Below are 22,166 nucleotides of genomic sequence, written 5' to 3' on the forward strand. Positions count from 1 at the left end.
GGCCTCAATGAAAATTACCACTAAACAGAACACATTGATGATGTGATGATAAGGTATTTTCTTTTGTATATTATGTTAAGTTTGAAATATCTGGCTTTTACTTTATTTATGTCCCTGAACTGTTTTCAAATTCAAAATAAAGTCATAAAAACTACCAGAGATGTTTTATACTAAATAACTACCTCCGTGTTTAAACCACAGTAGAGATCGTAACGGTCAACGAGCGTGTTACGACAGTATGACACAGTTTGCGGATACCATGCAAATTGATAGAGAGAGCCGTAAACTGACAACTACTTGTCGCAAAGTTGTCCGTGTCGTCTCTTATGAAACATCAATTTTATCATAGTAAACTCTACACATAGTTCTCTAGAAAATATTTTTTTCTCAAGTTATGAGCTGTTTCCTCATAAAATAAATTATTCAGAAAACATAAACATCTCCTCCATAGACATCAATTCTAAATGAACGGCCCTGATCTCCACACCAGTGTACCTCTGCGTTATGCTTTGTTTTGCTAATCTTGGGTTGGAGCCTTAACAGTAGAAAGGCTCTGAAGCTACTACCGTAAAGTGAACGCGACGTAAAGTTGTTCTTTCGTCCTAAGCCAATCAATATGTGTGTGGGCGTGGCTAGCTAGTGTCATGGCGTCTGCCGGGATGCAGCTGTAGGTGTAGTGTGCCAGAGGGAGGCCTTGGATATTTTCTCTCGTACATTGAATTGTATTTATTGTCATACTGGGGACATTTGAATGTAAAAAGACTTTTAAACATGGGGACCGTGCATGCCAGGGTAGGTAAATTTTTTCAGAGTTGTCGGAGAACCCTGGGCAATGACCTCTGAACAGCCCTAAAAGAGTTTATGACTGACAGGCCGATATCAAAAGACATTTAGCTTAACACATTAATCCAGCTGTTAATAGATTTATGATCAGTTGGGTAATACATCGAATTTAAATATATACTTTACTGTGCAAAATTTTTAGGCACTTGGGAAAAATGTTGCATAGTGAGGATGTCTTCAAAAATAATGCCATAAATAGTTTAATTAATCAATTAACGTCATACAAAGTCCAGTAAACATAAAAAAGCTAAATCAATATTTGGTGTGACCACCTTTGCCTTTAAAAACAGCACCAATTCTCCTAGGTACACCTGGACACAGTTGTTCTTGGTTGTTGTCAGATAGGATGTTCCAAGCTTCTTGGAGAAGTCACCACAGTTCTTCTATTTATATCTCTGTCTTTTTATGTAATCTCAGACTGACATGATGTTTAGTGGGGGACTCTGGGGGGGCGATGACATCAGTTGCTGGGCTCCGTGTTCTTCTATTCTATTTGCAAAATAAATGTTTGGGAGTCTAAAATGTATATTTCCTATTGACACTAAAGCTGAAGATATAAATAATCTTAAAACAAATGTTTTTGTGAAGCAAAAAACAGTACTTTTGCACAGTACTGTGTATATAGATATATCATGTTACAATGGGCTTGGACAGTCTTCTCTTGTTGCTACAAAATACATATATCTTTACAGTTAGGGATGCACCGATACCACTTTTTTGGAAAACGAGTACGAGTACTTGCATTTCAGTACTCGCCGATACCGATACCGAGTTCTTAATAAAAAAAACATGATTTAAATTTACAGGTAACAGCTTAAGTCATATAATTTAACAAAAAAACAAGGGACTAGTTTGGAATTAAGAACATTTATTTAAAATGAAAAGCATGTTGTATGCAACATATTACAGAATAAATAATTATAAAAAAAAATTTAAACCGTGACAGTGCAACTCAAGTATTTTTTTCAGTTTGTTGTAAACTCTGCCACTTTGGACAACACCGTGGTATTGGTCCCCGGTATCGGGGGACTTTTAACGAGTACGAGTACTTTAGAAAATGTGGTATCGAGGCCGATACCAGATACCGGTATCGGTGCATCCCTATTTACAGTCTTTGTATATGCAGGCTATAATAGTATATCTCACATTGTGGCATTTGTTTGTTTTATCATAAAATAATTTTAGGAGAAATCAGAGTCTTTGAGCATGCTTTGTATAGTAATGTAATTGTTCTAATAACACGATAGCTCATACACTTTTACATATCTGTTTACTAGAGTCTGGACCCCCTTCCTATGCAAGGACCTGAACTGGGGGTTCAAGCCGATGACATGGACCTGGGGGAACCAGAGCATGAGGAGAAACAAGAGGTTCTAGAGAATAAAGATGTAAGTTCGTTTTTTATAATTGGTATATTAATGCTTGTACATGAATAAATATGTTTGGAGTCGATTTTGAGGGCAGACTTGTGTTTTCAAATGTTTAGGTTGTTGTACAACATGTGCACATTGATGGTCTTGGAAGAACAAAGGAAGACATTTTAACATATGAAATTGCAGATGTTTTCCGAGCCAAAAACTTGATTGATGTGAGTATTCCAAGTTAGTATTTTCTATGTATGCACTTTGTTATTCATTATAAACATTTTAATAGTTAAAGAATATATATATATATATATATATATATAAAGTTGCTTGAGATCATTTAGTGTAATATTTGTTATTATTTGCAATGTTAAGATTGTAAGTAAGCCATTTGAAGGTTGAGTGCAAACATTGCTCCTTTAATTTGAGCATAACGATATAACCATTGGCATGAGTTTAGGGCATGGCTATCTGTTTCCAACCATGTTTATATTTACAATTATGCTATAGGTAATGAAGAAATCCCATGAGGCCAGACAGAGACTGCTGCGTATGGGAATATTTAGACACGTGGATGTTGTCATTGATACAACTGAAGGTACAGTTATTTCTAATCCCTGACTGATAATCACAGTGATGCATTAAAGTCTGAATTTCTCAAAATGTGCATTAGGTGCTGATGCACTGCCCAATGGACTAGATGTGAAGTTTGAGGTGAAGGAGCTGAGAAGGTTGACAGGAAGTTACAACACCATGGTTGGGAACAACGAGGGTAGCATGGTGAGCTACGGATGACTACATTGTTGCATCCAGAAACAAATTCTAAGGGATAGTTCACCCAAGAATGCTCTAGAACTGTAGTGATTCTTTTCTCAGGTACTGGGGCTGAAATTGCCCAATGTTTTTGGTCGTGCTGAGAAGCTGACTTTCCAGTTCTCTTATGGCACTAAGGAAACATCATATGGCCTGTCTTTCTTCAAGCCCCAGCCTGGAAACTTTGAGCGGAAGTAGGTTTCTTGGCCTGGAAGCAGAAATTGCAAACAATTTATAATCCACTTTCATTTCGTTCCAATTTTCATTTGTTTAAAGAGTATTTGTAAGTAGTGAAATATGTCAAATTCACCATTAAAGTTCACAAAAAATGCCACTGGTAAACATTTACTATAAAATATTTGCAATTTATATGTTACTTATATGCATCACTTTTGAATGACCGTCCATGGAGAAAGATGCTTTTATCTTGCAGTTACATGTCTACCTGCAATTCTGGCTGTTTATACATTCCACTATCTGAATACCTAAAACACAATCCTATGTTTTCTGTGACACTCACATTACTCTTTTCAGCTTCTCCATTAACTTGTATAAAGTCACGGGACAGTTCCCATGGAGCTCACTCAGAGAGACAGACAGAGGAGTTTCAACAGAGCTTAGTGTAAGGACTTTCTGCGTGATTATTTTTTACGATGCTCTTATTTTCTCCACTAAACAAATTATATAATACAAACAACGCTAAAAACATTATTTAGAGACATCTTACTGTTGTATTTGTCCATTGTTTGATCTGGGACCATTAGTTCCCCATCTGGAGGACTAACCACACTCTGAAGTGGGAGGGTGTATGGAGAGAGTTGGGTTGTCTGGCCCGTACAGCTTCCTTCGCTGTCAGGGAAGAGAGTGGTCACTCTCTAAAGTCTTCACTCTCTGTATGTATTTTCTCTACACATTTCTCACCATCATTGAAATCTTGAAAACATCAGGGAATTTTAAAGTTGTGGAAATGTATTTAGTGAATAATATAAAAAATTTGTTTTTACTTTATTTGGTACACCTGTACATCTACTTCTTCATGTGATTATCTAATCAGCCAATCATGTGGCAGCAGTGTAATGTATAAAATCATGCAGCTATGGATCAGGAGCTTAAGTTAATGTTCACATCAACCATCATAATGGGGAAAAAATGTGATCTCAGTGATTTCAACCATGGCATGATTGTTGGGGCCAGTTGGGCTGGTATGAGTATTTCTGTAACTGCTGATCTCCTGGGATTTTGACTCACAACAGTCTCTAGAGTGTAAAGAGAATGGTGCGAAAACCAAAAAACATCCAGCAAGCGGCAGTTCTATGGGCAAAAATGGCTTGTTAATGACAGAGGTCAGAGGAGAATGGCCAGACTGGTCCAAGCTTGATAGGAAGGTGACAGTATCCCAAATAACTACACATTACAACAGTTCTATGCAGAAAAGCTTTTCTAAACATTCAACATGTCGAACCTTGAGGCGGATGGGCTACAGCAGCAGAAGACCCCTCTGGTTACCATTACTGTCAGCTAAGAACATGAAACTTAAAGGCTGTAGTGGGCACATGCCCACCAAAACCGGGCAGTAGATGATTGGATAAACAATCTAGATTTCTGCTGAGGTGCATAAATGGTAGGCTCACTGCAGACTCCGTTTTCTTTACTTAGCTGACACAAGTGGAACCCAACGTGGTATTCAGCTGTTGTAGCCCATGCGCCTCAAGGTTCGATATGTTGTGCATTCTGAGATGCTATTCTGCTCACTACAATTGTACAGAGCGTTTATCTGAGTTACCGTAGCCTTTCTGTCAGCTCAAACCAGTCTGGCCATTCTCCGTTGAACTCTGTCATCAACAAGGCATTTTTGTCTGCAGAACTGCCGCTCACTGGATGTTTTTTTGTTTTTCGCACCATTTTAGAGAATGTTGCGCATGAAAAACCCAGGAGATCAGCAGTTACCGAAATACTCAAACCAGCCCATCTGGCACCAATAATCATGTCACTGAGTATCATTATACAAATTTTTTCCCCCATTCTGATGGTTGATGTGAACATTAACTGAAGCTTCTGACCCATATCTGCATGAATGTGTATATATAACACTGCTGCTACATGATTGGCTGATATGATAATCGCATGAATAAGAAGATATACAGGTGTACCTAATAAAGTGGCCGGTGAGCGTATGTGTAGATTAAAACTTGCTCACAAGCCTATGTAATAACATTAGTCTGTCTATTGACACCATGTTTTAAGTATACCAAGCGAGGGGGAATTAGTCTATTCACACTGAACATGGAAATGCTGCATGATATGGCACAATTTAAAGCTAATCAGAACATATTTTATGTTGAATGTATGAGATCATGGAAATGTATTGGCCAAGAACTTTTGGAACCCTGTCTCAATCATTTTCTGTTTGATTATCTGCATATCTTATTGTTTAGTCTCACTTTGTTATACATTTTTGATACAATGTTTTTCTGGCAGCATGCAATGGTCATCGACTCACGCAATTCTACCATCCTTCCAAGGAAAGGTGCCTTACTGAAGATCAACCAGGTTTGTTTGGATCAACAAACTCGAGGGATTTTTGATGTTTGAAATCATAGTATTCCTTGTAAAAGAACTGAATTGTTATGGTCCGCCAGGAACTGGCAGGTTACACTGGAGGAGATGTCAGTTTCTTGAAGGAAGACTTTGAAATTCAGCTCAACAAGACTCTCTTCTGGGACTCGGTGAGATGCACGTTCTGAAGAAACTTTGTAATGTTTGTCTGTTTGCTCAGTAGATTGTGCTATTACTGAAGAGACCTACTTGGATATACTTAAAAGTCTTGCAAGTAGAATGAAAAAGCATAATACATTTATTTTTATTGTGCAATAAGTATTCTGAGTTGGGGTTTATTTTCTTCCTTTAGGTGCTCTCTGCCTCTCTATGGGGTGGTATGTTGCTGCCCCTCGGAGATAAGCCCTCCTGCATTGCTGACAGGTAAGGCCCTGTTACCAAGTATGAAGATTTGTTTAGGGTGATCCGATCAAAAGTGGACAGGCAGGACACATCGCTTTTTATACATGGTCATGTAATGTGGTCACATGCATTTTTGAGTACGTACTGTATGTGGTCCCATCAGAAATGTTTTGGACTCTGTTTACACCTGTATTCAGCACTGTCCATTTGCGAGTGGATCATCTGAAACACAACTTAATACCAGGGTCATTTGTTAAAATGACCCACAAGAACAAAAATGCAACAAAACAAAGTTGACAAAAATAATTGGTTAAACTTTAAAGTAATGGTGTTTTTTGTTTTTAAATGTCTATGTAGGTTCTATTTGGGAGGCCCAACCAGTGTGAGGGGCTTCAGCATGTACAGCATTGGTCCTCAAAGTGAAGGTATTGTTCATTAAATGGATTGTTCACCCTTAAATGAAAAACCTCTCATAATTTATTCACCCTCATGCCACCCCAGATGTGTGAACCAAGAACTTTGAAGCTCCAAATAGCTGAAATATTCTTCTAAAAATCTTGAAATTGTGTTCTGCAGAAGGAAGAAAGTCATACATATTTGGGATGGCATGAGGCTGAGTAAATGATGAGAGAATTTAAATTTTTGGTTGAACTATCCCTTTAAATGCTAGAATGTATGGAAAATATGAATGTTTAGTTGATGGGGTTAAAATCTCTGTGACTAATGTTTGTTTTCTCATCTTGGTGACAGGTGATTACCTTGGTGGGGAAGCGTACTGGGCTGGTGGACTTCATCTGTACACCCCTCTCCCATTCAGGCCAGGCAGAGGCGGCTTTGGAGACCTTTTCCGAACGCATTTCTTCCTCAATGCCGGAAACCTGTGCAACCTCAACTATGGTGAGATCCACAGAACTACAGAGTGGATCATTTGTGCCTGTTCTTTTCATATATCAGCTTTATTTCACTTGTTATATCACATGGTTCCCATTCTCTCCTGTTTTGTTTTATGAATCATGAATTTGCTATCAACTTTTGTTGCTATACTTTCCATGGTCTAATAGGTGAAGGGCCAAGAGCTCACCTGAGCAAGCTGGCCGAGTGTATCCGATGGTCTTATGGAGCGGGCATTGTGTTGCGTCTGGGGAACATCGCTCGACTGGAGCTCAACTATTGCATTCCCATGGGTGTCCAGAGAGGAGACAGGTATACACTTTCTCACACATACAATCAATCACAAATACACATTGTGACAGCTGAACTTATTTTGTAATGAATTAGCATTTCTATTTTATTGTCAATTATAGTTATTGCAATGATATGTCTTGTATCTCAGGATATGTGATGGAGTGCAGTTTGGGGCTGGAATCCGGTTCCTGTAATATCCTGATTCCTGTCACATGTCGATTTTGGAACAAAGAAGGATTTCTGTCACTTTGTACTTGTAATAAAGGATACATGTAAGATCACACTTTGAGTTGCATTGGACGACACAATGAGTGTTACCTAATTATTTGATGTTAGCAAATACATTGGAGGGGAAACTGTCTAATCCAAAAGCAAAACCATTGTTGGAAAAAAGTTGCCCTTTTTAAAGTTATTGGTACTTCAGTGGGGAATCTATTGGACATCAGTGCTCTTATCACTTGTCATATTTATTTGTCTGAAATGTCAGTGGTCAATAAATAATGTCTCCGCCCTTTACTGTGGTCTTAATGTGTGTTTGTCAGCCACTTTGTATTTGAATTATTTTTATGGAACTTTATTATTTTGAAAATTATATTATACACTCAGTGGCCATTTTTGGGGCAAAACCATAATGACACTTACAGTATAAGTCAGTGAGAGGATTTTATGGACTTTCTGGGCTGAAACCGATTACCAAGAACTGTCAGCTTGTGACCCATGCTGATAGTTTTCCTTTTAACCCTTTCAATCGGAACAGCTATTAAGAAATAAAAACTACTCACTTGAGACAAAATATATGTTGCTTATTAGCTTAGAATTTGGACTTAGGACCTTATAATTGTTATATTTTATGTAAACTTGCACTAGGTGGCTATCTTTAACCATTGAGCTGCATTGTTTTAGATGCTGTGTCAGGTTAAAAATAACTCATGTCTCAAACCACCTGAATTCTTTGTGCTGTTTCCTCTAAATATATTTGTATACTGAATGGTGATTGGTCTTTTTTGCTTTTGTCTATTTATCCATGTAAATTAAATATTATCTTCATCATCACCACCTCCTTATATTTTGCCTAAAACTATAATACTTTTTTGCTGCCTTGAAAGCACCTTTAGAAAATGCAAGTGTAGTGAAACAACTGTTTCAGCTTTCTCTGATTTTACATTGTGGGATGAGTGATTAAGTATAAATAAATAAATTGAGAATTGGTTTATACTTGCTCCACTTTTTAATCAAATATACAAACTAAACCCACCATATCTGTTATACCATATATATTTTTTCTTTTACTGTCAAGCTATGCTTAAAGACTACAGGTCATATTTTAACAACATTCAAATTAAACTGTGCGTCATACAAAATATATGAAATAAGGGTAACATTTTAAAATAAGATAACATTTGTTAACATTAGTTAACAAACTAACTATGAACAATACTTTTACTGCTTTTATTAATGTTAATGTTAATTTCAGCATGTACAAATACATTTTTAAAATCGAAAGTTACATTAGATAATGCACTATGAACTAACAATGAACAAATATATTTTTTAACTAACAGTAACAAATGCTGTAAAAGATTGTTAACTGTCTGTTCATGACACCTAATGCTTTAACTAATGTTAACAAATGAAATCTTATTGTAAAATGTTACCAATTTTTTTTTTTAAAAACATTAAGCAGCTGCTCTACATTTGCTGCATCTTGGAGATTTTCACCATAATCTTGAACATACTATAAACAATTAAAAGAATAGCAGATTTGATGTATAACATCAAGTCACAAGAGAAAATCTAATTGCTCCCATTGAGAACTGACAAATATAATCAGTGCAGTGCTGTGTAGTGTCACACAAGGAGTCCAGTAGGAGACCGTATGAAGCAAGTTTGGCCTGGCTGTGTTTGGCTACAAAAACTGTTTAGTGTAAACTGTATCTTGTTTTTTTTGTTTGAACTTTAGTTGTCCTTGGGACTACTGTAGAACAGCAGTCATGGCAGAAGGATGAGGTTTGCTTTTTGCTTTTTTATCAGCGTAGGGCCAATGAGGTGACCAAACAAATGAAGAACAGTTTAAGAGATATGGCGATTTCACTTGCTCCACCACAGTCCTTGGCATTTTCCTGTAAAAAAAAAAAAAGTAATATAACGGTTTTACCTCTGATTTGTTTCACTATATAACAAAACTATGTGAATTTTCTGCTACATTGTACAGAACATTATTTTACGTGTGTAAAAAAAAAAAAGAATATTCTAGGGATGGGATTACTACTTTTCTTTCAGACCCAATACCATGATACAAACGCTAATACCAGTACCTCTATTAAATGGAAAAATTTGATTTCTGAGTTTAAATGGATAATTGTAACCATCTAACAGTTTATGTTTAAGCCATGAATTTAACATTTTATATCAGCCAAAACTGCAAATATCAGTCATTTGTATTGTTTTTCATTCATTAATAACATCATTAATTAAACATTCTGCTTCTGTTCAAATAATAAAAAAAAACTCCCTACAGAGTTCTTAGTACTTTATATATTGTCATGATAAATACATTATAAAATCCCTAATTCTGACTCATTTATGCACTCTATGGGCATGGGAGGCTTACATGAGGATGATAAGCATGACAAGATTCTGGTCGTCTGCGAATCTTCTGAGATTTCATCCGATTGCACTTAACTGTGGCGTTATGTTCACAGGAGTTAAGAAAATGTCCATTCTCAGTTTCAGAGAAAATTACCAAAAGCACATTTTAAAGACAAGCAAGTCATGAGCATTTTTATATATACTTTGGCTATTTTTCTGATGATGGAAGGATATATTTGACCTCCTTGGGCATGAGAGTGATGGGGGCGTATTGTCGAGAGCAATCACAGTCAGCCTGGACAACTAGCATGACAAGGTTACTGTTAGGAACCTGCTTTAGGACAAACATCCTGAAACATGAAAGAGAGAGAGTGAGAAAGTTAAAAATGGCAGCATTATCACCTGCCAACCTGAGGACAATTTGAGCGATGGACTTACTTCTGACAACGGCCACATTTAATGATGCTGTTAGTCTCTCTGATAGAGGTGTCATACATGAAGCCAGGATACTCTGTGTTACAAGGCTGCACTAGTTCCTGCTTCTTCTGTTTGTGTGCTGAAGGGGAAAAGATGGAATGTTTCGTTAGATACATCATTTAATCTCTGATTAATTTGTAACACTTTACAATAAGGTTGTATATGGTAACGTTCATTTACACAATAGTTCATTGACTAACAATGAACAGTGCTTTTGGAGTATTTATTCATCTTGTTTTTTTTATGCATTTGGCAGACGCTCTTATACAAAGCGACTTACAGTGCACTTATTACAGGGACAATCCCCCCTGAGCAACCTGGAGTTAAGTGCCTTGCTCAAGGACACAATGGTGGTGGCTGTGGGAATCGAACTAGCGACCTTCTGATTAACAGTTTTGTGTTTTAGCCCACTACGCCACCACCACTCCCAATCAACACAATCTTGTTTAATGGTAATTTCTACATATACTAGTACATTTTAAACATCAAAAGTTGTATACTGGCAAAAGACAAACAAAACATTTCTATAAGTATATAGAAACCCTCAGAAATTGTAATGGTTTTAATGGTTATTATTGGAATTATATTGGTTTTAATGGAAACTATAATGGTCCCTGTGGGTCTCTACTGATAATGTGTTGACTTCTTTTGATTGGATCTTATGTCTCTACAGATATGTATTGGTCCTTAATGGTATCCACTAAAGGAAACCAGTACAAACTGTTTGATACTTATGGAATATGGTCCAAAACATTCAAAACTTGTAATGGTATTTGTAGTGGAAACCATTACAAATTCTATTGTTTTCTGTGTTGACATAAACATTATGAGCGTACACACACTAACGATGAATAATAGAATATTTTTTAATTAACATTAACCAAATAATGCTGTAAAAAATGTCAGCTGAAAGTTCATGATTCCTAATCATTAACTTAATGTACAGAACCTTATTGTAAAGTGTTACATATTAATTAAATAATATGCACAATTGGTCTGTTCAAAAACCAAGTGAGATGCCTCACTGTCTACATAGGCAACTGCTTTCTGACCAAACAGAAATGGAACCTCGACTGAATCGACTGAATTCAATAGTTGATTCCAATAGTTTGTTGTTAGCAAATTGCTAAGCTAATGATCAGTCTGCGAGGCACAAAGCTGGGCACCTTTCAGGAATCAGCCCGAAAATACATAGCACACACAAATATTGTGTAAAATGGTCCTTATGTTAATATTAAACATTTCTCTTGCTTCACATCATCTCACATTATTTCTTCGATTTCTCACTGAGCTTGTGATTTAAATTCTGCCTCTGTAGACAGCGCTCACTAGGATTTGGAACAGAGATCCTGTGCTGGATAAAACAATTTAAAGTGTTTACTTCCCCATTCTCAAAACAAATTACAATCTTGGGAATTAAGCTGGCATTCTAACAAAGACTTTTAGTGAGCCAATCCAAGCTAAAGATAGGCAAAACAAACTAACATGGTAAACAACAAGGACATGCTCATGTACACACACCAGGGATTGAGGATACTTACTTGCATGATACACAGCCTTAGCTTAGTGTCAATGAGAGACAATTACAGCACAAAGGAAGTGGAGACAGTGGAAGAGATGACAATGAATGAGAGAGACAGATACTACAAAGATGGCACATTATGAATATTGAAGATGGTTTCACAGAGCGATGATGTTTATATGTTGAGAGTGTAGACACAATGTTACTGTTGCATCCTTCATTATTTCTTAACATACCATCCACTACATAGTCATTATGCCAAAGTCCACAGATGTTAAACTCCAGTAAAAACCTGAAAGTTTAGAAGTGAAAATATTATTTTTTTTTTTTTACTGGAAAATCAATTGATATTTAGAAATAAATACAATCTCAAATAACACTTACATCATGAAATTTGAGAAGAACCACTTTAGTAGCGCCACTAGACCATAGAATGGCTGTGAAGTAAACAGATATAGATTATCAAATGATCTGTGGTGTCACAACAGCAGTACCAAGACAAAAAAGACATCATTATTTCTCTATATTGCTTGTGAAATAACAGATGCAAAGGTATACATACACTAAACAGTGGTCGAGCTCCGCTGGCGTGATGGTGAGTATTTTTACACATTGCCTGGTAGTCATACAATGTCACCCTGTGCAACAAATCGCAATACAGAAGAGAATTTTCTCACTTTTCTAAAGCGTCAAAGTCCCTATAAACTATTAGAGGAATATTTCACCCTACAATGAAAATTCTGCCATCAATTAGGCCCAAAACAACTCTATGCAAGAATGTGAACACAGGCACTTCTAGCTATGGAAGCATCTTCATGCGTCGTTGCATTAAGAAATGTGTCAAACCCACTGATCTATATATATATAGATCAGTGGTCAAACCACATTTCATAACTCAATGCAAGCATGCATTGCATTCTCAGCATTCCCACAAGGAGTGCTATATCATGATTCACATTGGTGTGAACTGTCCAATTCTACGGTGAGTTTTCTCTCTCAAATCAACTACTATAATCGTAGCGCAACAGTTGAATATTGAGAGAATATTGCTGAGCAAGCAAATGAAAGTCAATATATTTATATCAAATCACCTCCACAGAGGGATTTAACCACCACAATAATGCAAGAACGCACATTAGTATGCTCAACCGGGCTGCGCATTGGCAACATGCACATGTCTGCATTCGTATACTTGTGTAAAGTACGTTTCTGGCCTAACTCATCTTCATGTCACTCCAAATCTGTGTGACTTTCTTTCTTCTATGGAACACAGATGGTGAGTTTTTAAATATTATCTTATATATATAATATAAAAGTGAATGAGGATGGTGCTTCTTCTCATTTTGGAGCTTGAAAGAACCCATCCCTAATTTACTTTGATTATATGGCAAAGAGTGGTCAGGATATTATAAAAAATGTTACCTTTATGTTCAATGAATAAAAGAAAGTCACATGAGTTTGAAACAACATGAGGATGAGTAGATGTTGACATCTTTGGTCAGCTGTTTCTTTAACTGCACTATTGTACACAGCTAAGACACACAAACTAATCCTGTAGCTTGTGAGGTAGTTACCTTTTATACAGGCCTGATTTGAGTAACTGAGCCATGACCGACCCATCTACTTCCCCAAAGAATTTACCAACCTATGTGAAAAAAGATGCAAACATATTAGTATCATACACAAGAGCAAACAGTGTGCATGCTATGCTAGCAAACCCACAGCTACTGTAAACAGCAATTATGTGTAATTACTCAAGCTTAGAAATAGTTAAACACCTGTGTCTAGAACAAACAACACAGTATGAAATTGTTTCCGAATTCCATGTCACATAAATGCACACTTCTACACACTCATAGACAGACTGATGTGCATTGACACAGATGTCAGATGTACTAACAGATGCCTGAAACTCCCCTGCCTGCACGGTCAGCTCACAGCAATCTGGGATTCAACTTCATAAGCAATAATCTCCTGGCTACTGCTCAAAATACAGTGCACATGTTTTTATAAACAGCTGGGGTTATGGTATGAAACCAATGTCGTCGCATATACACTGATCAGCCACAACACCTGCCTAATATTGTGTAGGTCCCCCTCATGCTGCCAAAACAGCGCCAACCTGCATTTACTATTTACAAGATACTATTCTTCTCACCACAATTGTACAGAGCAGTTATCTGAGTTACCACAGACTTTGTCAGTTCAAACCAGTCTGGTCATTCTCTGTTGACCTCTCTCAGTCATATTTGTGAACTAGTTGGATCGGTTAATTGCAAAGAAGTGTTGGCAAATGCAGATATTATTAGTTCTAGGATCATATTACTCCCGGTTATCGGCTTATTTTGATTCGGAGTGTCAGGCAGTGTTCCGAGAGACAGTTTAAGATAGAGTAACTTGTGGATCAGTGTGACTTGAGACGCATACTGTTTTAAATGATTCAGTCTGATTTGGTGAACTAATTCAACTAATTTACTAAAAAGAACTGGTTCAAAAGAACAATTCGTTCACGAACTGGACCAAAAAAATGTGTTTTTAAATGAAAATTTACAGTATAAACCTTTTAAGATGAACCTACCATGATCACCTAGGTTGTTAATCGACTGTAAATGCTTCTTTTGAAGCCATTGCATTATTTCATTTGTTTTTATTGTGTATTATAGCGGAATTCCTGGTGCAGAACTACACAACCCATGATCCTGAAGAAAACAATCCACCAATTAGAGAATTGAGGCCAACAAAATGCACGTTTACGTCATAATTAGTTTACGTCATTCGCATACCTTCAGAATCATAGATAGTGAAGCTCTTCGTAATTTAAAAATGCAGTTGAAATATCCCAGACTGAGGGCTTCAACAGAAGCATATACCATTGAGAAACAACACCAGAGCTCATGGTGGATCTGTCTTTAAATGTTTAGAAGTTATCGTTAAAAATCAATTCACCTATAGAGAAAATGAATAGGATTTTTACTTCCAGAAACCAGATTGAAAACAGCTGTATTTGGATGGTCATATAATCTTAATATCTCTGCACCATAAGGCGACCCAATCCATAAATTATAACAGCTTTTATTAGGCTACTGATATGGGGTTTACATCTTGTTTGAGTGTAAATGTTTTGAAACCAAGATTTTAAGGACTATTCATTTCTTTATAAGTAAAGCTTTTTTTTAAGAAAATAAATACATACTGAGGCACCTTTAGCCACATGAGTAAATACAACCTTTCCCAATCAATTTATAATTTACACTGCAGTGTAATCATTGTCTGGTTTGGGACCCCCCGAACATGCAGCTAGACACATTATAACCTGACACACCCACATGTCATCATCTTCCATCTTCATGTTATGCTCTCAAGGGTTCAATTCATTCATGAAAAGTTATTTTTGTTGTATGGTGGGCCTCTTTGACAATAACTGCTTTCCACAGTTTATCATGTTTATCATGAGAAATATCATGTATTGCTCATAACTTGAGAAACTGTTCTAAGTTACCCCCTCCGCTTGTTTTTTCAGGACCCATATTTTACCATTTTAAAATAAAGGTTCTGGAGCCAAACATTGTGATTGAACAGCGATATCATTTGCACAATTAGGTTAAAGAATATATGACTATATCATACAGGCATAAAACATTGAACTCAAACGGTCAACGCTTGTAGCTGGAGAATTATGCTTAACTTGTACACTTGGACACCTGTGACGTTTTAGCACAGCGTGTGGAATTTTCAGACTATCTGTGATGAGCCACAAGGGAATATTTTATAAATATTGAACTTAAATTAAAAACTTTACCCTGCCAAATATCATTATGCTGTCATAATGTATTAATGTTTTGTTTAAATATAATTAGTTTGGTCTATGTATTATGACATTTCAGTGGGATGAAAATAAGAATACCACTCTTACGATTCTACCACTTCAATCTAGGGGGGCAGGCCAATTGACACGGGGACACTGATCCCACCAGCACCCCATCATTTGTTTCAGGACCCATTTTTTACCATTTTAAAATAAATGTTCTTTATCAGCATATTTGGTTCTTTGAAGAACCTTTAACATCCACGTAACCTTCCCAATGCACAAAAGATTCTTTGTAGAGTAAAAAGGTTCGTTAGACTTAAAAAATAAGAACATTTACCCGAAAGGTTCTTTGAGGAACCAATAATAGTTCTTCAATGACACCGCTGTGAAACCCCCTTTGTGGGAACTTTATTTTAAAATACAGTGTCATGATAAACTTTAAGTAGTAAGATCTACTCACATCACCTCTTTCCTTTGAGACGAGTATGAAGCCATTATTGTCAACAATGTAACAGTTGACATCCTGTATAAAAAGAGTTTATGAATTAGAAATTATGATCGATCACCCTTTTTAAATTTTCACAATACTGTAGTTTTTAAAGGAGGAGTCATGACTATGTTGTACAATATAATTACAGTCAGTAGTGAGTAGTGTCAGTGTTAGGCCCACAACATACTCCACACAATTACATGACAGGAAATGCTTCTAGTTACATACGATTGACTATGTAATTCATTACATTCGAAATGTGTCAGACCGCAAATTATAATTAAATGCAAGTGTGAGTTGCATTCTCATCGTTGCCACAAGGGGCGCTATATTGTGCATTACTGTCGAATTCTGCACTGAGTTCTCTCTTGCATGTCAAAAATTGTCATGAAGAACAACAGTTTGAAGAGGATGTTAAAGGCCACATGCTTATTGTTAGCTCCCTTTAAAATAACAGTTCCGGTTTAATGGCACAAACATTTGAACGTTACTCTATCGCCCCTTTGAAGTTTGTTTTTGCCAAAGTAATGCAAGAACGCACATTAAGTTTGATGCAATGCGCTAGCATTCAAATCTGTGTTAACATACAGTACTTACGTAAAGTATGTTTCTGGCCTTATACATAAAAATACATGTTCAATTTTATCAATAATACAAATGAACGCGGTTTATGACATCAGCAAGGAGCATGTCTTATCAGAGTTATGCAGTGTAAAATGTGCAGCGACTCCAAAGAATGTGGATGCAAAAGAGAAGTAATTTAATGGATTTACTCACAATGCCCTCACAGCTGAGAGGACACATACCGTCCACATCACTGCACTGCAAAAAACACAAAAACAACCGCAAGGGCTTTAACAGACAGACACAAATCTCAAGAATATTTTATCAGAGGCATTTTAAGAAGCATGCACTGCAACAATGAAAATGACAAAATTGGCTGTATGGACATTACATAAAATACATGCAATTTGATTTCTATGTATAAAGAGCTCAAGCAGTGATCAAAATGTAATACTTACATCTGTGTCATTTGGCTGAAAGGAGGAAGAGAGAAATTAGGGACAGAGAAAAAGGTTAAGTGATTCGGAAAGTGCTTTTGTGTAAGTTTATGTGTGTTGCGCCAGCACACAAAGCACAAGAAAAGAGCTCTTGTTTGAAACAGGGTGATGTTTGAAAGGTCCTTGGGGCAAAAAGTCATATGGTAAGTTGCATAGGATAAAAAAAAGTGTTTGCCAAGTAGCAAGCATCTAGATAAATTGCTTGGAGGCATGATGATGTGAGGATGTACAAGTGCACTATAACTATATACTTGTACTATTATGCAATTAATTTTCTATTGTTACATTTTTTTTACTTTCAATTTAATTTAGACCTTCAAAGTACAATTTCACTGGTCATCATGATGCAAATTTATCATCACATAATATAATATATATATATAATAAAATTGTATATACTGTATATACACAAGTACAGCATATTCAAATGTTAAACAACTATAACCATCTGTGATTGAATTTAAGGAACAGCTTTCAGGATTTGGTTTAACATCTTATGTCCTTCAACCTCACAAGATGTTTAACAAATTGTGATTAAACAGATAGCTCTACTTCAATGAGAATACCTCCCCTGTCATATAATTTCATTAGTGTTATTGTGAAAAATGTAAACTTTTAATACTTTTTTATTTCACTGAAGTGTGTTGTTGGCAAGATATTTTGATTTGGCAAAGGAGTTTAGAAACAGTACCCATACCTTCACCCAAGTACTGTACAATTTCACAGTACTTATTACACCCCTGTGCTCTATTAATCAAAGACCTTTAGCATTTGCAAGACCAAAGCATTAATATTTCTGACGTCTATGTTCTAAACTCACTTGTTTGGCAATAGACAGTAACAGTCCCTCCAGCAGGTCCAGGGATGCTTGCATTCCAATAGCTGCACATTAAACAAACAAATAATAACAGTTTCAGTTTGATCCATGACTGTGAGAACCCTGTGATTATGTTTTGCCACATGCAGAAGAACAGTGTATTACTATTGATGATGCTTAACATCACAGAGCTAACCCTTAAATGTTTTTAGCTACATCAAGTGTCATGATTGGCAAATATAAAGAAATATACTTATTATACATACTGTATATATTATATACAGTATATACAATAAATATATAAGTATATATTATATTATATTATATATTAAGACACTACAATTTTCTAAGCAGTATAAGCTGCCCCCCACCACACACACACACACACACAAATTAATCTAGCTCTAGCCAAGTGGGCAGGCACATACTGTTGTAATGTTAGTCATACTCACTGATGTGACCCATGCTCCCATACACATACTGGACTTTGCAAGCCATGGAGAACAACTGACAATTCCTTTTGTTTCTTTCCTATTCTGTAATTTTTTTTTTTTTATTATCTTAATGGAGTAATTACAAGAGCCCTTAGATGAGGACCAAAGGAAGGTAACATAACTTGTTGTAAAAGACAACAGACTTAAGGAACTGAACCCAGATCAGTTCAAATGCCTGACGGAGCTTACGCATTTGGACCTTTCATCAAACAATCTCAGCTCTCAGCCCATATCTTTACTGGATGGGCTTCAGAACCTAGTGTGGCTCCCAGTAGTGGGCAACAAGCTAAGAACTCTTCAACGGACTTCTCTTGAGCCGGCTACTGCTCTACAGCACCTTCTGCTGGAGGGAAACCCCTGGAACTGCAGCTGCAATCTAATCCCACTTAAGCACTGGCTGGAATGGATCTTGTATAGAGATGAGTTGGATCAGTTTCCACTGCTGGGAATATGTGTACTTGGATCCTTCATTATTTAGTCCAGCCACAATTCTTTAAAATCTGAGGTGTTGTGGTATAGTGGTTAAGGATTTGGGTTGGTCAGTAAAAAGTTGCCCTTGATTTAAGGAATAGTTCACCCAAAATAATTTATATTTTGTCATAGTTTGTTCACACCAATATATAATTATTATTTATTTTTTATTTTTTATTTTTTTGTGTACCACACAAAACAAACCATTTTAAATGTATATCCCATTCCATCTTGTCAATGCAATGGCAGCTGATAGTGATTCATTTTCAATCTTTAAAAAGAAACAAAAATGAACATAAAGTAGCCAGTGTGGCTTGTGGGTCATGTTCAAAGGTGTGTGTGTCGGTGGTGGTAACAGCCACCTACGGCTGCATCTATGCAATGCTGGCCGCTCACGAACAGCAGCTGCTGATGCTGGGAAACAGCCAGCAGCAGTCGCTGATAGTGGTGAAGGAACCAGAGCAGGATGAAAAGGAGGATATGATGGCAACTATTGGAAAGGAAGAGGAAGCCCCGGAGTGCGCAGGGTGGATTGCATTTCCTCCAGAAGTGTGTGTTTAACATACACAAGTCAAGAACCTCTGGGTTTTATATTGGGACATTCAGTTTATCAACGGTTCGACTTCATCAGTCATTGATGAAGTCCATTGATGTACATAGATTTATGGATGTTCATTTTTGGATGAAGGGAAACAGATCTAATGACCCAATGTAGGTTAGAATCAATTATAATAATTATATAACACCTTAAAAACAGACTGTTTTGGACCTCAGTTTGAGAGATATAAAACTACAAAACAGATCTTAAATGGTAATCACTAAAGGTAGAATTTCCAAACTACATTTTCCAAGCAATATTGAATAATTATATGACTATATAGTATATTGAATATGACTCAATATGATACAAGTGATCTTGTATATTTTCCTGCAAATTCTCCTAACAAATCAACTCTGCATTAAATGTTTTGTTTAAGTAAATCAGTTGTTAATTAGGTAAATTGCCTGTTGCAAAATAAATGGGATATACTGTACATATACTGTATATTAGGGCTGTCTATTTAACACATAAAAAGAGTAATTAAGTATATCCTTGGACCATAATAATGGAATATTCTTATCATCTGAGCAATTCATTAAATTACCACCTGTTTTCAGCAGGGGGCAGTAAGCAAAACTCTAGCTGTGTAGGCTAGACACAGCTATACATAGAGTAGAACAAACCACACTTATCGACAGCATCAATACAAGATGAGAATGTGTTCTTGCGTACAAACACAGCTTGATGGAGTGCAAATCCGAATGCAGGGATCTCAAGATGTGTTTTTCTAAGTTTCAAACTTCGCTTAACTTGACACAGCGACCTATAAACACTGTGTTTATGATGTGACGCAACCACAGTCAGATGCTCCAAAAGCATCCGTCTGATGCATGTGTCCACTGATGCGTCCTTAGACAAACCCTCTTCATAAATCTCGGACTGATTGATGAATTCAATTGCAAAACTGATTGCTGTGGGCTAATGATTAGCTTATATTAAATAATATGGGGAAAAAAACAATATATTGGATTCTAAAGCCAATTTTCATATTTTCTAATCAGTGATTTACTTGTCTGTCACAATAATGTAATATATTTTAGTTATCTAAATGATTATTTTTTTATATATATATATATATATATATATATATATATATATATATATATATATATATATATATATATATATATATATATATAATTTTTATTTGTAATTATTATTTCAATATAACTATTTCTTATTTAATTCATTATACATTGAATTATTGTTATTTGAGGGGCTTTCTCAGCAAATATTTATTATTTAATTGGCGTACCATGTAATTAATATAATTACAAATTATATATATTCGGGCTGTCAATTGATTAAAGTGTATATATTATATTTAATCAGAGAGATAAAAGGTTTTAAAAATACATTTTTACATATGTTAAATGTGTTTGTCTATGTTATATTATGTATACAGTATATTTAATAGGTAAGATATATATATATTTTATCATTAAAAATAATCTTCAAATGTTTGTAGAGTAATAATAAGTGTTGAACGATCATAACTTCACAAGTAAATTTAAATCTTCTATTTCTAAGCCAGCCTTGTCTACTCAAAATAATATGCTGATAGCGCTGATCTAAAATCAGCTTTCTGTAAACAAACAATGACAGACAGATCATACCTCCGGCAAGTGCTGTTCTTTTTCCCTCAGTCACTGTCACAGATGTTACTGCCACAAAAGTGTTCCTGCCTGTTGAACAGAGGTCAAAAAGCTGTAGGTCATAAAATAAATGTAAATTGTGACATTGTTACAAGTATATCAAATTAACAATGCAATAAGCACCAAATGAAAAGAGACGATGCCATAAATACACAATGATAAGTTGAAGCATCCAGTTAACTGCTTTATAACATCCATATGATCTATAATTACCATGGCACAAAGCTAATGACAAAATTAGAGTATTTAAGGACCTTTGTTTACATCATCCTGTGGGACATAAAAAAAGAATTGTCCAGGTTTGTTCTCAGCTGCCAGACGATACCAGATGGGAAAGTGGTCGAGAGTGAACAGGTTCTCTTTGTCCACAGTGGTCAAGAACTTTCTGTGGAATCAAAGAATCAGGAGATGTATAAGGTTTGTCGAGAGTGTTATTTTTATAACGCTACACCGTTAATAATTATAATATTAATAACAACTACTATAATTGTTTTTGCTATCGATTACTATTAAAGTAATTTCTGAAAAACATATTATTTTCATTGCATTTATTTATTACGCTGTACTAAAAAAAACGCCAGCTGTGGATGCCAGAACATTATAGTGCAAAACATAGTGACAATGTATCAGGCATTAGAGGATGTCATTTTGATGTCTGTATGTAGAGTTCATTATATATACTGTGTGTGTGTATATATATATATATATTTTTTTTATTTTTTTTTATGACATATACATTACAGTATATGTAATGAACTGTTTTAGACCGTGAAGTGAATTAACATGTTTAGACTGCAAAATGAAATAGGTATTTCAACCATAAACTAAAATAACATGTTTAAATAGTAATTTCAAATATCGTGTTGAAATGACATGTGACATGTTTAAAATGTAATTTGAAAAAACATGGTTCAACTATAAAATGACTGTTCATTTAGAAAAATAAATGACTGTAAATAGAAATAACACTGTTAGGCCATTCATTAAAAAGCAACAACAACATGTTTCCACTGTAATT

General features: G+C 35.7%; 2 protein-coding genes across 2 annotated transcripts in view; one reads left to right on the plus strand and one right to left on the minus strand.

Moving 5' to 3' along the window:
• Positions 1-635: 635 nt before the first annotated feature.
• samm50 (SAMM50 sorting and assembly machinery component) lies at positions 636-7,677 on the plus strand. The gene is made up of 15 exons (XM_052123076.1): positions 636-792; positions 2,121-2,231; positions 2,330-2,431; positions 2,718-2,805; positions 2,881-2,987; positions 3,084-3,214; positions 3,555-3,642; positions 3,785-3,913; positions 5,499-5,570; positions 5,660-5,746; positions 5,929-5,999; positions 6,336-6,403; positions 6,729-6,875; positions 7,040-7,181; positions 7,312-7,677. Exons 1-15 carry the CDS (start codon positions 772-774, stop codon positions 7,355-7,357), a joined length of 1,410 nt encoding a protein of 469 aa, XP_051979036.1. The 5' UTR covers positions 636-771; the 3' UTR covers positions 7,358-7,677.
• Positions 7,678-7,804: 127 nt separating this feature from the next.
• The window catches only part of cacna2d4b (calcium channel, voltage-dependent, alpha 2/delta subunit 4b), a 39,160-nt gene continuing 24,798 nt past the window's right edge, over positions 7,805-22,166 (minus strand). The window contains exons 24-38 of the mRNA XM_052123077.1: positions 21,403-21,533; positions 21,110-21,178; positions 17,931-17,992; positions 17,072-17,086; positions 16,827-16,871; positions 16,020-16,082; positions 13,326-13,396; positions 12,314-12,389; positions 12,136-12,188; positions 11,988-12,043; positions 11,771-11,791; positions 10,191-10,308; positions 9,987-10,102; positions 9,775-9,857; positions 7,805-9,283 (exon numbers count right to left, since the gene is read on the minus strand). Of these exons, the coding sequence (XP_051979037.1) occupies positions 9,191-9,283; positions 9,775-9,857; positions 9,987-10,102; positions 10,191-10,308; positions 11,771-11,791; positions 11,988-12,043; positions 12,136-12,188; positions 12,314-12,389; positions 13,326-13,396; positions 16,020-16,082; positions 16,827-16,871; positions 17,072-17,086; positions 17,931-17,992; positions 21,110-21,178; positions 21,403-21,533 (1,072 nt within the window). The 3' untranslated portion in view covers positions 7,805-9,190. The remainder of the gene's footprint in view (positions 9,284-9,774; positions 9,858-9,986; positions 10,103-10,190; positions 10,309-11,770; positions 11,792-11,987; positions 12,044-12,135; positions 12,189-12,313; positions 12,390-13,325; positions 13,397-16,019; positions 16,083-16,826; positions 16,872-17,071; positions 17,087-17,930; positions 17,993-21,109; positions 21,179-21,402; positions 21,534-22,166) is intronic.

This window comes from Xyrauchen texanus, chromosome 49, assembly GCF_025860055.1.
Source record: "Xyrauchen texanus isolate HMW12.3.18 chromosome 49, RBS_HiC_50CHRs, whole genome shotgun sequence".
Taxonomy (NCBI): domain Eukaryota; kingdom Metazoa; phylum Chordata; class Actinopteri; order Cypriniformes; family Catostomidae; genus Xyrauchen; species Xyrauchen texanus.